The sequence below is a fragment of the Choloepus didactylus genome, chromosome 4, assembly GCF_015220235.1.
Source record: "Choloepus didactylus isolate mChoDid1 chromosome 4, mChoDid1.pri, whole genome shotgun sequence".
In the NCBI taxonomy this organism is placed as follows: domain Eukaryota; kingdom Metazoa; phylum Chordata; class Mammalia; order Pilosa; family Megalonychidae; genus Choloepus; species Choloepus didactylus.
Genome location: NC_051310.1, coordinates 170,723,706 through 170,742,588, shown reverse-complemented (window position 1 = coordinate 170,742,588; position 18,883 = coordinate 170,723,706). Strand labels below are relative to the sequence as shown.

At 32.8% G+C, this 18,883-nt stretch overlaps 1 protein-coding gene across 7 annotated transcripts in view; it reads left to right on the top strand.

The window, feature by feature from the left end:
- The window catches only part of RALGAPA1 (Ral GTPase activating protein catalytic subunit alpha 1), a 384,096-nt gene that overhangs the window by 354,459 nt on the left and 10,754 nt on the right, over positions 1–18,883 (top strand). For all 7 annotated transcript variants that reach the window (XM_037834821.1, XM_037834823.1, XM_037834822.1 and 4 more), the window contains one exon: positions 434–561. In XM_037834821.1, the coding sequence (XP_037690749.1) occupies positions 434–561 (128 nt within the window). The remainder of the gene's footprint in view (positions 1–433; positions 562–18,883) is intronic.

Here is an 18,883-nt window from a genome sequence, read left to right as displayed (position 1 = left end):
ATGTAGTAAAGCTCATTATCACACAAAAGTAATGAAAAACTAACATCCTGCCCACAAGGATATGTATCTTCCCTGTGTTTGCTCGATGGAGGAAAAGAAGGAATTTCCCTCCAGCATTGGATCTTTGTCTACAATTGGAACTATAAAAATTTGAAAATTGGCAGGGTGTATAAATCATTTAGTCAATTACATGAAGCACACTTATGAATGGACACTGTAGATCTCTGGCTTTTTTTGTTCATTTTTTTATCCTAATGTGAGTGACCCATCATGGAAAAGAATTGAATTCAAATATTATTTCTACTGAGGAAAAACTAAAGAGGAAGCAAAAAACATTTTTTGTGTTTGCAAGCAGTGTCTTGATTATTATTCTTGTTTACAACCTTTCTAGCATGTGTTTGACTATACAATAATGTTCTAATTTTTCAATCAGGTTCCTTTCTTTGGTCCACTTTTTGATGGTGCTATTGTGAATGGAAAAGTCCTACCCATTATGGTTCGGGCAACAGCTATAAATGCAAGTCGTGCTCTGAAATCACTGATTCCATTGTATCAAAACTTGTATCCTTTTTTTAACAGTACAGTTTCCACTATTAAGTATATGTCAACTTTCCAACGTATGTATTTATTATTATTGTTAAGGGCTTTGAGCTTCTGTTTATTGATATATAGATAGTAGAGTTCCTTCTCAGTGTTTGAGCAGTTAAGATATTTGAATGATTTGTTTTCTTTTTTATACTTTTAATCTGTATGGCTATTTTGGTTAATTAATTACATTCCCATTATGTGCCAGACACTCTACTGCTCTGGAGGTGCAGATAACCAAAACAGTCCTTGCAAAGTACTCACAATCTTGTTGGGGAAACTTACTGTTTACAGTATATGTGCTGTAATAGTGGTATACACAGGGTGTTCCTAACTATAAAAACAAGGGGCCTCTCACTCAGCTGGAAAAGGCAGTGGTGACAGGAAACACTTCTGAAAAAAATGTGCAATTGTAATAATCTTGAAAAATGAGTAAGATGAATAAGATTAAGAATAAGATGAAGAAGAGCATTCCAAACAGAGGGAGCAACATAAACAGGCACAAAGTATGGGAGGACATGGAGTATTTAAAAATATGACTTCTGGAGCCAGATTGCCTGGGCTCAAATGCTGGCCACCATTTCCTTAACTGAGTATTGGGCATGTTATTTAACCTTCCTAAACCTCAATTTCCTTATCTGTAAAATGTGAATGATAATATCTAGCTCATAGGGTTATGAGAACTAAATGAGTCAATCAATACATATAAAGCTCTTAGAACATTCCTGGCACACAGTTTTAAATTTTAAATTGTTTTCTATATTCCTTTCAAAAATGGATATATGTTTTCCAGATACTTTTCCATATGATTAAAAATATTTAGTCATTATTTTTCTTTTACATAATGAACTCTAGATGGTAAGCTTTAAAAGGAAGGTATTTTAAAATATTCTGTGTTCCATTCCACATGAAATGGATTTATTATCGTAACCTGGTAGTTTGTCACACATTTTCTTCTTTTAATGAAAATTGATTTAAGCAGTCTGATCCCTGTGTAATTTCTCATGTATTCCAACACTATAAAATGGATTTACGGGTGGATTACGGCATGTTACATTGATTAATGCCATTTATATAGCATTTCTTATTTGTATCAGTCAAATCACTTATTTAAGTTGAAAACTAATATTCAAAGTGCTCATTTTAGTGAAATGGTAAGGATTTAGGAACCTTGAATTGATTAACCAAAACAAGATTTGGAGAAATCCACTAAATATGGATATACCAATCAAAGAGAAGTTTCCATGGACCTATCATACTCCTAGTAGTATAGACACAAAGCAAGTGAATTTGTTTTCTAAATCACTTGTCTTTAACTGTGCAGTCTGTTGATCTTTTTTGAAGACCATAACAGCATTAAGGAGTAGCTATTTAAGAGGGCCCTAGAGTTCTTGTGAACCCTGTTAAGCTCACCCAGACAGCATTTAAGATGCACACCTTAACAAGTAGTTTAAAAATACAAAATCAAGAATGTTGGAAACATGGCTTAATTATTTTTAACATACTCTAAAAAATTCATACTCGAGAACTATTTCAGATTTTCGTATTATGCTAGAGGGATGTAAGCTGGATTTGGAGTTAAAAAACATTGATATAGCTTCGATTCTGCCTTGGGATCTTGGACAAGTCACAAAATCTGAATTTTACTTTCTTCTGCAAAAAGAGTGGTAATACCTAGCTTTGAATTGTGAAGATTAAATAAGATAATGAATTTTAATGTGCTTAATAAATGAAATAATCAACAATGTAAGCTACCATTATTTTGTGCATTGATTAATTCTGTGATTCATAAAAGTTACAATCAATTTAAAACAACTCTACCCAACACCAAGGAGTTGCCTAATCAGGTTCTTACGGCTGGTGGGTTGGTTGGTTGATTGATTGGGTTGGATTTTCAGGCCTACTTCATGAAGTTTTTAATGGTTAACCTTGTAGAGACATTGATAGATACCACATTGAAGAAAATTCTAAGAGAAATAATTTAAGATGAAAATAAAAAACATGAACACTTCATTTAAATTTAGCAAATCTGAAAAGTTCCTACCAACAAAACTGCTTCTGAGACACTTAAAGGAAAAACATTAAATCAAATAGATCAACATTTTTCTTGACCTGAAAGCTTGAATTTTAGAAGCTGTTTGGAAATTGTTTTCCCATCCTATAGTGGAGATACCCATAGGCTTTGCTAATCTTAAGAACATTTAGTCACCTTCACAAAGATTCACAAAGCTCTATATTGCTTATAAATTTTTAGGAAAAATAACCATATAAGTGGATTACTTGCTTTTGAAATGAAAGTTTATGTAATAAACTATATCTAGACATTTTTATTTTAAGATATATTGAAGTATAGGTGTCTTCTTAAATTTCAAATAACATACATATTTTCAAAATATAACAATGTATTAAATTTTAAAAGTGTATATTTTTAACAAATCCAAATGAATTCCCGTTTAGAAAAAATCATGCATTCTAAAGCTATCAATAAAGCATAACATAAATTACAACAGAAATTGAGATGGAAGTAATCTTTGAAAACCACCAGAGTTAATACTTTAATCCTCAGCAGAGGAAATGGGTAAAAAAAACCATGTAATAAACTCAAGTATATTTAGATAATTATACTGCTGTCGGTTATTTTATGCCCAAAGTACCCACCAAGATTCCACAGCATAAATTGTGGTATTTATGATCATTAAATACAGTTTAAATTTTATCCTAGGAATATCTTCTGTAACTATGAATCTAATGTTGTTCGCTAAATGAGGACAATATTGATTGTCATATGCTGCTCAAATCGATCATGCTGGCAGCCAGAATTACAGTAATCTGTCAGTATTGATGACTGTCTTTGAAGCTTTGAAACCTCTCCTTCACTTGTCGTTTCTTGCATTACTTGTACTTAAAAAGCATTTCCTTGCAACCTCTGATTTTGTCAGCTAGGTATTTGGAGGGGGAGGGGCTGAACATTGAGCTCAATTAGAACTGAGGGGTATTTGATTTGAGGTTTGATCTTGGCCATTTTTTAGTTACCTGTTGAAAGACTGGTTTTTTGTTGTTGTTTGTGGTTTTGGTTTTTTGTTTTTGGTGGGAAAAATAATTTCAAAGCATTAATTTTATGACCTTACCTCTAATGGCTATTCCTTTAAAATAAAAATTTTAAAACAATTATTTCTTTTGCTTCAAGACATTTTTGACTATGACTTCTGAATGTACAAATGTTAAATATGATGCTATCTTGTATGTACTGTTTCTTTTTTAATGTAGAGCAGTTTTCAGAAGTTACAGTATATAATCAGGATAGATTTTTCTTAGTTTTTTCCTTTTAACCTTTTTTATTGTAAAATATAATTTGAGAAAAGTACATAAATTATAAATGGTGAATAATTACAGTCAAGAGCTAGAACTCCACTGTTTTTTTTTCTTTCAAAAATATTTATTGACCACTTACAAGGTGGTGCCTTGGTAAAGATGCGAGACAGATCAGATCTTTCCTTCACCTAGATAATAGTATAATAGGGGAGAGAGTAATATATACATTAATAATTATAATACAAAGTAAAATATAAGTGTCACAATAAGGTTATAGACAAAATGTTGTGGTAGTTCCAAGGAAGAAAAAATTACTTTGGACTAAAATCAGGAAAGGATGCATAGAAAATTTGACATTGACCTGGGCTTCAAAAGGGATGGGGTTTGAGTCAGTGGAAGGTAAAATGTCTGTTATAATTCTTATCATTTATATCTTGGTGCTTTCTATGTGTGTAGATATGTATATCATATATAATATTCTGAAGTATACAGTATGAAGGGATGTTATAGTTAAATAACCATCTTTTTTTTTTCCATTCAGTTTTATTGATATATATTCACGTACCCTACAATCATCCACAGTGTACAAAATCAGTTGTTCACAGTAACATCATATGGTTGTACATTCATCACTAAAATCAATTTTCATTACTCCAAAAAAAAACTTCAAATAATAATAAAAATACAAGTAAAGAAGAACACCCAAAATATCCCATCCCCCCATCCCCCTATCATTCATTTAATTTTTGTTTCTACCCTCTGTCCATACACTGGATAAAGGGAGTGTGCACCACAAGATTTTCACAGTCACACAGTCACACCATGTAAGCTACATAGTTTTACAATCATCTTCAAAAATCAAGGCTATTGGGTTGCAGTTCAACAGTTTAAGGTATTTCCTTCTAGTTATTCCAATACACTAAAAACTAAAAAGAGATGTCTATGTAATGCATAAGAATAGCCTCCAGAATGACCTCTTGACTCCATTTGAAATCTCAGCCTCTGAAACTTTGTTTCATTTTGCTTCCCCCTTTTGGTCAAGAAGACTTTCTCAATCCCAGAATGCCAGGTCCAGGCTCATCCCCAGGAGTCATGTCCCATGTTGCCAGGGAAGATTTACACCCCTGGGAGTCATGTCACACTTAAGGGGAGGGCAGTGAGTTTACCTGTCAAGTGGGCTTACAGAGAGAGGCCACATCTGAGCAACGAAGAGGTTCTCTTGGGGAGACTCAAGCACGGTTGTAAAATTAGTCTCTCCTTTGTAGTAACAAGCTTCATAAGGGCAAGTCCCAAGATCAAGGGCTCGGCCTGCTGAATTGGTAGTTCCCAATGCATGTGAGATTATCAGTAATTCCCCAGGTGGGAATTTAATATTTCCCCAGTCCCTCAGGGGGGCTTTGCAAATACATTTTTATTCTCGCCCCAAATTACTTTGGGGTGTATCAGGGTTTCACACTAACCTGTACAAACCAACCAGATCTCACTCCCTATTCAAAGTTCCATGTAATTATGGTGTTTGAATAAACTGACCATACAAGTTAAATTATTTACTGTATTAATAGCATCTTTAAAGAATACTTTTTTCCTAGGTTTAATATTCTTTCCTACCACAACCAGTTTTCGTTTTTTTTTTCTAAACTGTCTGGATTTGACTTTTTCTTAAATGCCAAAATTGGGTTTCTGTTTAACTTTATCAGAGAAGTTAAGATGATTCTTAATTTAGTCACAGTTTGTTATCCTTTGCAGTTTTACTGCTCAAATGTGAAGAACCTGTTGCAAAAATATGAGAGCCAAAACCAAATGAAATGGAATTGATTGGCTCTGCTAATGCAGTTTGCCATTCATTATAGTAAAACATTATGAAACCTCTTAGGGGGCCCATCAATATTGCTTCCATTTCACATTAGAAGAAAATTAGTTTATTGAGAAACTACAAACTTTCAGTATCTACGGTCTTTTGTAGATCATTTCCCTTCAAGTAGTATGGGCTGTCCTTAATTCATAGATTAATTATATTCAGAAGTGTGGAAGCTGATTGGAAATCACTATGGGCTCCAGAGTCAGACCCACTTATTAAGTGTGTCACTGTCTTTGTATATAATTTTTTTAATCTGAAAAAGAAGATAATGCTACCAAACTCAGGATTGTTGTAAGGATTAAATGAAATTATCCACTCTAAGCATTAAGCAGACTGTCTGTCATGTAGCAAGAGCTCAGTAAAGAGTGGCTACATGGTAATTGATGATGTTATCATTATTATTATCCTCTGCATTGATACTGGAAATGTTCTTCTAAAACACCAATCTAAGCATACTAAAAAACTTAAGAGTGGCTCCTGACTGCTTATTGAAACAAGTCTAAATTCCTGTTAGTTTACTCCCTGTCTCTTATTTCTCACTGTAGCTTTATTAAACATACCTGTACTCCTTCCAGTTCCACTCTCATCTCCCATCACAGTGACACCCAGATTACCCCTGGGTGTCCAGCTAAACCATTTTCATCATCCCTGAATGCCCTTCTCTTTCAGACCTGTTTTGGCCCTGAAAATGGCCTTTTCTGGTCTTTTCTAGCTAATATACTTATTCTTCATGACCCAAATAAGATACCCATTTTTAAAAAAAAATTTCCTTCACTAAGCAAAATTAATTGCTCACCTTGCCTAATAACATGTGTTATAGGACTTATCACACATCTGCATGTATCAGCAAGTCTTATTCTTCCTTGTTTCTCTAACTTTTAGCACAGTGTCTGGCCTATGGTAGATGGCTAGTAACTTATTGTATGTAATAGAACAAGTTAGTTGGATTCACAGATAGGTAGATTCTTAACGATTCATTTTTTATCTTAAACAGAAAATTTCTGCTTATTTGCATACATACTTCAATAAGTTCATTCATATTTTATTATATGTTTTTGAAATTTATGATTATCATGGATACTTTTTAAGAATGGAAAGCCCCCAAGTCTCTTTTTTTTGAGTATTACATTTTATGTTTTGCAGTAGACTAGGCTATACCTCTTATGCCTGGTGGAAATTGCCTCTGACACAGGAACAAGCCAGACTAACAGACACATGGGTTTTGTGTTTTGACTGATTAATCAGCATATTTTTATTAGAGGGTGTTACATTAGTAAAAATAATTTTCAGAGATCAGTAGTCAATGGGGTTTTTCACTCCCCTCATAAGGGGGAGAGGAATGTCTTAGGATAAAAAGTTAGCGAAGACACCTCTGACCCGGGTACAGTGATAGAGGTTGTCTTGGGGAGGATACAACTTGATATCCCCACACATTGAAGCCTCACACTTCATGCTGGAAGCTAATGAAGGTGGTTAGCTACAGGAGAGCAGGAGGGGGCAGCAATGACAGTCTAAACAGATGCTGGTGAGGTCTCCAGTTTTGCTGCTTATACATTTGCAACTCCTACATTAATGATTCCATTAGGAGTTCTCAATATTTTGTGTCATTTGTTTTTTATACTTTCTAAGTGGAAGTATTAAACTTCATAGAAAAATTTATTTGTTTAATACTCTAAGGTCTACAGTTGTGGTCATTTGTGCTTCAAAAAAGAAGATACTTCCTTAAATAAAACGTCTCACAAGCTAGGTGATCCAGATTTTGTGAACTTTGAAATGATTGCAGCCATTGTACCCTTGATATTAATTGTTGTAGTAGGCCCTGTCTAAGAACAAATATTCTTATTTACTTAAAATCTGCTTTATAATTGGAGCATTTAAGTCTCTTTTGTTAAAGAAATGGGATTGCTATTAAAGAATTTTTTGCTGAAAAGCCTGTGCTAAATATCCCCTAGGCCAGGATTTTGCTGCCAACTCTTAACGTCTGTGTATACATGCAAAATAGTTATTTAAACAGGATATGTGTAACTCCAATATATTCTTTACTACATCAATTATTATTTGTTTAGTTCTTTTCAAGGAATGACAATATAAGCCTGTTGATGATGATGGTATTTTGAGGGGCATTACAAACACTTTGGGAATATTTTTATTGTATACCTTTTAAAAATGTTAGTTTTGGTCTAACAAATCTGACTAATCTTTTAAAAATATATGAAAGCAATAAATGTACACTGCTCTGATACACAGTAACTTTGTAATAATAATGAAGGAACTTTGTTCTGTGGAATTGAACCAAAAACTAATGGAAATTTTCTCCTAAAGCTGTCTGCTTTTGGAGAAAAAGATTTAATTAAACGTTAATCTGTAATTCTAATGTGAAAGAGTTTGAATTATAGAATAGTCTGAAAACAGCATTGTCTCTCTATATTCTCTGGAGACGATCTTTTTTAAGGTTTTACTAATATGAATCAATAATAATTACTTTTCTTATATTAAACTGTGGGAGCTCACAAAACAACTTCAGTACATTGCCAACTTCTGTTTCTATTAATACGTTGTTATTCTAGAGAGAGTTTAAATGTTTATTCTCTTCCAAGAACTTAATGCAGTAATGACAAATCTAAGTACTAAAAAAGGCTATATATTTCTTCACAAATAAGAAAAGATTGTTAAACAATTTTGGATCATTCATTTATTCACCTTTTATTTATTGACTACCTACTGTATGGAAGACATTGAGAGAAAAGCTGGGGATAGAAAGACATTGCTTTCAAGGTGCTTACAGTCTGGTTCAGGGAAGAGAGGACCCTTATGGATGGATGAATGAATAAATAAATAATTGACGTGCACTCTGATGAGAGTCTTCAATTGTGATATATACATAGCAGAATGGTATAGAATAGAACAATTAATTTTAAGTGGAGAGGATGGTGAGAAGTAAGAAATTAGGAATGGCTTTATTGAAAGCATATTCTGCTAATTATCTAAAAGACATGGAACTTTACTAGGCAGATAAAGTCAAGGAAGAGTTTTTTAGGGGTAGGGAAATGGGCACAGAGGCAAAAAAAAAAAGTGTGATTTGGTCAAAAAATACAAGGAGTTCAGAACTTCTGGGTGCTGCTTGGCAAAGGGAAGAGGATCAGGAAGTAGGTCAAAAACAGAAAATGAAGTCAAACAGGAAGAAAGCCAACTTAAACTTGGTTTTCTAATGTCACTGCCAATAATATGGCAGCCAGTGTCTAAGATGGTAGTTCCTTGTCCTTTTGTATGATTTTTACCTATTAAATAAATAGTTACAGTTTGAATGTTTTCTTTTTCATTAAACCTTTTGTAAGGTAAGTTATTAGATTATTATTTGAATAGTCTTTTTTTTTTTTAATAATTAGCTCTGCAGTAATTGCCAGGCTAAGTTGTTAATTAGCACTACTTTTCCTAATGAGACTAAGAAGGTCTCTAAATGTTTGATAATATTTACACATATTTGCCATTTAAAAAAGAGCATTTGAGATTTTCCTAATTCTTAAGTTTCGTGACAGACCCTTCATTCTTATAGAACAATCATTTTTTGCATAAAAATACTTTAAAGGTATAAAGTACTTTTACACATTATTGATAAATGAAGTACTTCTGTCATATCATCATAGTACATTTTTGGCTTATAGCAAAAATACCACTGGAAAAGAAAGGACTACCATCATCTTATCTATTTTGTCAAATCCAGTGTGACAGTATAGTCCACACATGCCAACTGAGACAGTTGGGTCATATCAGAGTACAACAGAAGGAAGATAGAGAACTCCATCAGGGCATGGGGAAACTATTCCCAAAAAAACAGCAAAGCTTGAAGTTTCTCTACTTTATCAACATCTCACCTGTGACAGAACAGATTTTTTTTTTTCTTTTAAGCTCCTATGTTCTTGCTGTTTGTGATGAGGTTGTCCTGGTATGCTCACATTATTGTTCACCACACTTGTTACATAATGTGCAAGTTTTATGCTAGTCTTAGTTTAAACATAAAAACTGCAGTAGATTCAAATGCTGTTGAGAGATTTCAGAGAGCAAAAAGTAAAGGATGTAAAGCTAAATGAGTCTTTAACGTTGTTTGACATAGGAATTGCAGTGCGTTTAACCATTCTTTCCTTTTCACTAAACATAAGGGCTTTGCTATTGAATTTTTAATAATTCAATAATGTAATTAAATTTGAACTGTGGGTCACAGTTTAAAAAAATATCCCCACTTTTTTCTAACTGCTTTTCTTCTCAAATACTAGAATACAGCCTATTTAAATCTTAACTTTTGCTTGCCAAACCACTGTTACAGTCCATCTGTTCATGCCAGTTGTAAAGAAGGTTTGGTTTTTAGTGAAGCTTTTTATTTCACATAAGGTATGTGAAGTGGAATTTCACAGGGGACATGATGGATCCTGATTCTTAGTGATAAACCTTTGGGGCCATCAGGGTTGGCATATGGTCCAGTATGATATGAGGGCTTGGGTTCCCTGGCTTCACTTCTTTGGCGTGAAGCTGATAAAACCTGGCTCTTGAGTATTATTTTACTGGACACCAATCATGGGCAGCAGGAACTGCCCATTTAACTCTCTGTGGGAAGGAAGCCCAGAGAGCATTCACAATGGTACCATTGTTGAGTTGCAAACTGCTCTGAACAGCTTGACAGCACTAGGGAGGAGGGGGAAGGGGTTGCTTTACTAATTGCTATTCAGAAAAAAGAAGGAGCAAAAATAGCTGTTGTATAACTGATGTTTCTACATTACTTACTCTCTTGATAGGAGCGTTGACTTTTATTTAGCACCTAGCTACTATCAAAAAGAAAGCAAATGAATATCTTTAAGCAACCACCTGTAGTAATTTCTCGTTAACATGCCATTATCTATTTTCAGCCCATCAGATTATAGCAAAGTAAAAGTAAGTTTTGCTTTATGATATTTTTTATGTTTAGATATTTTTTATGTTTAGAATACAATGTATTTTTTCTTTAATAAAAATTTTAAATGAGGGAAAGAGTAGCTTAAGACCACCCCAATTCACATATCAGGTAAAGTTAAAGATAAATTTGTCTTAATTTCCTTTACATTTGCTTTTTAGAATTCCCAAATGTCATCTGAATATATAAACTATATTAAAACAGTAATCTAAATCAATTTTCTGCATAGCAATTAGAAGAGCTAAATTAATCCACTGACTAGTCAGTCTGTCTTAATGTTAAATACTGGATTTATCATTTATATGAATAATTGATAACTATTCTAGTTATTCCTGGTTATCTCACACAATGAATTCCATCTATTTTGGAGAGCTAAAAATATTTTAGAATTGCTTCTTTATTTATGATGCATCATATGCCCTGATATTAGTATAAACACTTCTCTTGGCCTTTCTGTTTTCTTCTATCAGGCTAATCAACAAGACTGTTGGTCATTCTGATGCAAAAAAAAAAGATCTACAACTTTAAAAAAAAAAATTAAAGATCATTTTCAGCCCCCAGGGATCCTGGCCCCACAGTCATTTATGTCCATAGATGATTCTTTTTTTTTTTTTTTTTTTTTTTTTAAGTTGAATTTGAGTTGACTAAAGTATCTTACAATATTGTAATTTATGCAACATAACCTTAATTAGAACCAGGGAGAGAGATTTTAGGAAAACTTTTTTATTTGTAAGTTTTTTAATGGGGTGTTCTCACTAAATTGGGGGACAATCAAATGGAGCTTTTGTAGAATAAGTAACAATCTATACAATTTACTAATACTCCATGTCCTCTCCTCTTAAGTGATTTACTGAACAGACACCAGTGCAATATTTCAAAAACAGTAATTCATTGAATGCCCATTCTTCCTTTTACTGCAGGATAGATTATATTTAAGTCAAGATTAATGGATAGATTTTAATGTTAAAGTCCAGTCTCTAAGCCTATCATTCCCTGGGGGCATATGGTGCATTAGTTTTAGTGCTTATCATAGATTCTGTGACACTGTCTTAAATGACAGTTTGCTATACTTTGTTACTACTTACTATGGTAATAAAATCACTTTTTTTTTTGTATTCCTGATAATTATAGCATTTAAACAAAATCTTAATTAAATTAGTGCACATTTATGTAGAGATAATGCTTAAGTAATTGTACACTGTAAAATTTCAGTGTTCAATGGTTATTTTTTTTCCATTTTGCAATCTTCTGACAGGCCCAAGTTTTAGTATTTAACTCAAACACCTACATTTACTTCCTCAACTTTAAATGTCCTGAAATTTTTGTTCCCAAAGGAAACAACACAAAATGATTGTTTATAGTATCCCCCAATGTTTTTTAAACTCTTACTCTAATATTAGTGAGTATGAAGTAGTTCTCTACTGACTATGAAAGTCTCATTATTACTAAATTGATATTTTCAAGTAGATCTTGAATGAAAGTAGAAAATTTTAATTTCATTAAATTTGTAATCCAGTTAACTTAGCTTTTCTTTTAGATGCTTTGCTTCTTACAGCTTTCATTGAAGTGGAATAGATATACATATTTGTTCATCATATTGATGCTTTTTGTAAGCCGCCAGTGATTATTAGATTATTAAATCAGGATGGTTTTGCAGAACATTTAGGTAGGTTTAAATTTTTAATCCTATTTATTTAAGGTTAATGTTTTTAAATGTATTTACATGAAATTTGGTAGACTTGGGCTTATCAATCTTTTATTTAATGTTTTCATTTTGTAATTGACTTATTTATGAACAATTATATATGGTCCAAATTTAATTCAACTCCAGCTTTCAATAATAGGGCTATCCTCACACTGCCTTAGCACCTGTTATGGATTTTGAGTCATCTGGCAGCCCATGGGACTTAGATAAAGAAGTACCAGGTGTCCTGCCTGTGTCCTAATTGAGACGCAGTGAAAACAATATAGACTTGGCAATATGGTTAAAAGGATGGATTAAAGCCCAGCTTTGTCTCCTCTGACAAATCACAGCTTTTCCTACATGATGTAGATCGTATCAACTACAAAAGAATTTCATTAATATAAAGCATCATAAAAATCATAGATAATAATTTATCATAACCTGTTGACTTTCAGAAGAACTTCTGCCACATGATGTAAATAAAACTATTAATACCAAGATCATGCCATTTGTTTAGGGGAATTTTATTTTTGCTGCATATGAACTAAACTGCATCTTTCTTGAAGAAGGTAGCTACTGTAGGAAAGATTGTTTCTTACCATTTCTTGCTTTTTAAGGTAAGCGATATAGTTTACTTTCATCTTATAAATGAAGAGTGCCTATTAATCCATGGGATGCTTAATTAACCTCTATATATCAGAAAATATGCCACTTTATTACTGATAATAGCCATGATATTCTTGAGATATACTTGGCAAAGTAGATCTGTCCATTTCCTGTCTCTAAATAAAATTCTTATTTTTCATTATTTTTTCAAGACCCTGTGTAATGATACTGTCTCAGACTGTTTAGAGATATTTCAAGGCCTTTTAAAACTAAAACACCAAATGTGGTTTGTTCATTTTTTCATATTTATTTTAGAGCATGCCAAAGATTTTTACTGAGAATTTACATTTTTAGTATATAAATAAACATCTTTCAAAAATTGATGATTTTAGAATTTAAACTAATATTCATTGCTTTGGCTGTTCTTGAGCTAACTAAAATACCTAATATGCCTATTTTTCACACACACACAAGACCAAGATCATTGAAAATGGTTGTAGAAAGAGCATTGGACTATTAATTAAAAGACCAAGGTTCTAGTCCCAACTCTTTGTCGGTCAGCATTTTATTTTTTCTGAGCAAATATCTGCTTATACTCTCCATAAAGGCAAGGTTTATTGCTGAATAAACAAACATTTTGCTGATTTTGCTATGTTTCCTGAAAGTAATTTTGGTGGATATATCCTACCTCTAGTTCAGACTGTCCTAATTAGTCTCAATAAATAATGCCTTGTCTTGAGATAGTTCTTCTCAGGATGGCCATTTTTTAAAATCTAAATATTTAAAATTTTCAAGTAGTATTTTTTTAGACTCTTACTACTTCCATTCTAATGGTATACAGAGCAGTTTTTGACATCTGCCTAAAACGGTTTTAAAATTACCTCATTTCATTTTCTCTATAGAGATTTTCTCAAAAATACTTCCCTATTCTCCCTTCTCTATAGATGCTCACTTAAAGAATAGAATTAATTTCTATGGCCGCTTAGAAATTATGGCCCCATACCATTGTAGAATGTATGAAAACATTTTTAATTTCTTTAAATTACAAAAGTTGTCACAACTACTGGGGAAAATGTTTATTCAATGCTAAATTGTAATGAGTTGTAATTACTTTCAACATTTATAGAATTTCTTCTTTAGGCAATGGTTGTAATATAATTATTTAGAGAAGTAATTATCAGTTTTCTTTTCCCTTAATGTTACACTTCATATGAGTTTCCATTGTGGTTTATTCACTTTTTCTTATTCCAAGAAAGGTCAGCAAGATCAAGGGAGAGGTTGAACCAAACTTTCTCACAAGATTCAAAACCTCTCTGAATCTAATACTAGGAAAGTTCCAACTATATTTGCCCAAAGGAATTTGCCCTTAGGGAGTCAAATTGAAATTAGAGGAATTGGGTTGTTAGCATAACAGCATTCTAATCTACAGTCCAGCCAACTTTATTCATTCCTTCATTTATAAACAGTCATTGAGTACTTAGTAGATGCTAGAGATATAAAGATAAAAATACACCTTGGTCTCCCCACTAGTCTGTAACCACGGAAAGGGACAAATGGATTACTGGTCTGTATAAAGCAAAGGGTAACTTAGAAGGACCACCAAATCTGCCCCCAAGAATCAGGGACATAAACTGCTTCTTAAGAAAATATAGTTGCTTAGGAGAACGAGCTTGAGGAAAGATGCACATTCACAAGTTCAACAGTCAGCTCTGCAGGGCAGGAGGAGGCCCTGATAAATCAGTAAGCAAAATTCCTAAGTAATTTCTACTATTGGGACTCTCCCTCTTCCCACAGTTACTGTTCTTGGAATCTTCTATGCAGAGAAAGGAGATGAAATTCCTAAGCACTAAAACAGAAAGAAGCCACAGAAATATATGAGTGTAGGCAAATGCGTTAAATTGGAAATTTCTCAAAATGGGCCTTAAATCCCCAAAGTTCTGCCCTTGAACTTAGGTATACACATTTCATACTTTGTCTTTACTTAATAAAAGGAGCCAGTATTTTTTTTCTTTCCTGTTTAAGATATAAAACACTAAGCCTGAATTTAAAAGGAAATTAAAACAGTAATGTGTTTATCTGCTCACAATTGTAATTTCCGTAATTCCTTTTTTGTGAAAAATTATGCTTTAATTATATAACCACCCCTCTATGAGGTACTTCCCAAAAAGTTGTTAATAAAGCCCTTCAAACTGGCTGTCATTTAACTGCTCAATTTCCTCATAAAATGAGGAGTTTCACAACCTCTTTTGAATATGATTCTGTATTTTTTTATTTCATTATAATTTCTGAGATGCATTTCCATGTTTTAAAATGTTGCCTCCAATACTTTATAAAAAATTACTCTTAAATTTGTTTTTGTGGTATACACCATACATATATACACTTTAAATGCACACATACATATACATACATTTTTATATATACATACACAAATTTCCATTTAAGACTAGTAACAAATTACATGTGAGTTAAATGTTTACACAACCTACTGGATATGCCATGGACTCAATCATAAAACCTCTGACAGTAAAAGCATTTCACAATTGCCAGATTATGCTATTAAGAAAAATATTGTGGAAAATAAAGGGTTGTTGCATCTTTCAAACTAAGTCTGCCTTATATCTATTCTCCCTGTATGTTAGTAAAATTGCAGTAGTTAGTCTTAATTAACCTGCAGTATCTTTTCTTCATATTATATCTGTTTTTCCCCATGAAAAAACAGGGTTTCCTCCCATCAGAATAAGAAGTTCTTCTCTACATTCCCAAGGAATATTATCAAAGAGTTGCGCATAAATGCAGGTATATTTCTTAAACTGACAGTGAAAATTGTCCTCCTTGGAGACAGCATGTACTGTTTACAAAGACTTAAGTCAAAGGTCAAATAAATTATTTTCAGCACAAATATAGAGGGACCTTTGGGTTACCCTGTATTTGTACCCCTTATCTTCAGCATCGCTATGAAGTAAATAGGAGCAGGTGGTGGTATCCCCATTTAACATATAGATAATCTGTGTCACAGACAATTCATGCATATCTTACCGGGACCAGGCTGAAATTGAACCCCTGTTTCTTGACAGCTGGTCTTGACACAGTAACAGGGTGCCATAAATAATTTCATATATGTTGAAAATGTAAAGCTGTTACTTAAAATGAATAATAATGTTAAGTAAATATTTGATTTGAACTATTTGTGTTATAGAAAATGTTTATTTCCCTTTATCATTTTTAGAATAGCAATATTCCTTCCCCCCTTCTTTGCTTTTGCAGAAAGTAGAAGAAAGGATTAGTAGATAATTATATTGTGATTGCAGCACCTGTGTGTTATTTCTTTTGATTGGCTAGTTCTGTATTAAAGATTCCTACCAGCTAAGTCTCCCTCACCAAATGGTTTTTGTTAGATATTTTGGCTTAGATTGTTTTAATTTACAACAAAAACCTTAATTCAACTTAAACCTGTTCTTTAAATTTTTGTTCTGCAATTTTTTTGTTAGTTTAGTTTTTACTTTTGCCTTATATCATCTTACCCATTTCAGTTTTTTAATTTCAATGCCAGTGGCAACACGCACTCACAGTTGGAATACAGCTTGAGTTGACCTGTTGTTGCTAGCCATCAAGTTTGTATATGCCATTCAATTTATATGTAACTAATAACTCTTCCCTAGAGAGCTGCCTTTTAAAGAATAAGGGTCTAACCTGTTATAAGGAGATATAGGAATTAATGGTTTTGGATTAGGATTACAGTTGCTGATGCTAACAGCTCTGTTTGGAACTTTATCATTATCTCAATCACAAAAAGCAACTTGTTCATGGACTTAGGACTATGGTTTAAGTACTTAGAGTTCATTGTGTCTTCTTAATATATGTTTTCAAAAAGGGAAGAAGATATAGGTACTATAGATTGGGTTAATTTGTTTTGTTGTTATTTATATATTTGGCTACATCCAAACTTGGAAAATTATAAAGAATATTTTTAGCCCTCTAACTATAATTATATACTAAGCTATCAGTGTTTTCTGACAATAACCCTCCAAAAAGGAAAGTTCAAGCATTCTATATATGATGAATACTGCATTTTTTCTTCTAAATTCAGTCATTATTTTCCTTCACTCTGCCTTTTTTTAATCATTTTTTTTACCATTTTAGTAAGCCCACTAATGAAAGATCATTGTATTATATTAAATATGTTGTGTTTTTCTATACAAAATGAAATCATTATATCTAGAAAGTGACCTAATTTGCATAATTTTATTTTCGTAGAGTTGTGTCTTAGGATTTCTCTGGAGTTTTATAAACCAACTTCTTTGTACAGTGAAGTAGAATTAAAATCCTCCCTACTTTAGAAATATTAATATTTGCTTTCTTTTCACCTAATTTTTGTATAAACTCTAGATATAATAAGATAAAGTAAAATATTTCATTTATAGGCTCTCTGAAAGTAGAGCATTTTAAAAGCAGGTAGGTGTCTCCACCCTACTTTTCATAAAGCATTTTACCCATTCAAACAGACTTTTAAAAACAGCTTGTTTTGATAGCAGACTGTTCTCCTGTGGGCCTTCAGCCTTTGCTTCCTGGCAGCACCTTTGGTGCGAAAAGAGAGTGATCAATTGGGAGACTATCAGTGCCAGCATGCATAGAGTGATAAGTTAACACACCACTGGGAATTTCTAGGGCCCACCAAGATACTTCACTTCTAATGTGCTAACAAGCTCATTTTTCTACCTCTTGCCTCTTCAGTTATTTTTTTTCTCAGAAGAGCTTAGAAGTTGAGTGCATCAAGCATAATGAAAAGCTCTGTAGGAGGGAGAAGCAATAACCCCATTTTTCCCTTTTCAGCCAAATAGAAAATTAGTTTCTGGTAATACACAAAGGCCAGTATTTTTTGTACAAGGGGCACTGCTGTGAATCAAAGGACTCTATTAACTGCAGAAAATTCGGCAGCTGTGAATCTCCCCCAATGAAAAAAGTACTTTCCAACAAGTTGTGAGATATGTGGTATTATTTAGATTGAACCATCAGTTTCATCCTCTTCCATTTTTAACTTTATACCCTCTTTAAAAGTGTGCTATATTACTTTCCTATGTTAAGATTCTAAAATGTCTATACTGTCCTATAAAACCCTTAACATTGACCATTTTAGTGTAGCATCTTGTCCTATTGCTACCCATTTCAGAAGTAAAATTCTTTTTAAGTTCAACCCCAGTGGACAATTGAAAATAATTAATTACAAAGAATTGGGATTCAGGTTATTTCAATATGGAAGCATAAAACAAATTGTAATACAAGAAGAGAGTATGCAAGCGATTTAGAGGGCAAAAGACGTTGTAGTCAGATTCATTTTAAAGTCAGGTGCTTAATGAATAGTGTCTCATTTAATTCTTATGCTTTTCACTCTTCTTATACCTTTTGTCAGTGTAACTGGCTGTCTCATTGAATTAAGTCATTAAGTTGTCTTCCTCTAAAATTATTTTTCTTGGCAATAATTATAAACTTGGTCTACAATTTCTAGAATTGTAGAACTACAACAATTGAATTGCAATATTTTTCAAGAGGAATAAGAATTTTGAGGGGGGAATATTTAAATGGGTTTTGGAAAAAATTCAATGGAAAAAAAACTAATAGGCAAATTTTTATGATCCTTTATTTAAATGCCTTATGTAAAGCCTATCAACATAGCACACAGAGTACAGTAGGAAAACTTTTTAAAAGTTGTAGAAGAAAGGTTAACTGATTTCTCAGTTCAGGAACTGTACGACATGAAGTCAGCATGTGAGTTTTTCCTGATAATTGTATGTTGCTGCCTGCTGCTCTACATTTTGACAACCATTTCCATAGTTGCTTTTGTGAACAACAGAAATATTCTCTCTCTTTCTCGCCCTTTCTGTGCTAACAGCACAAT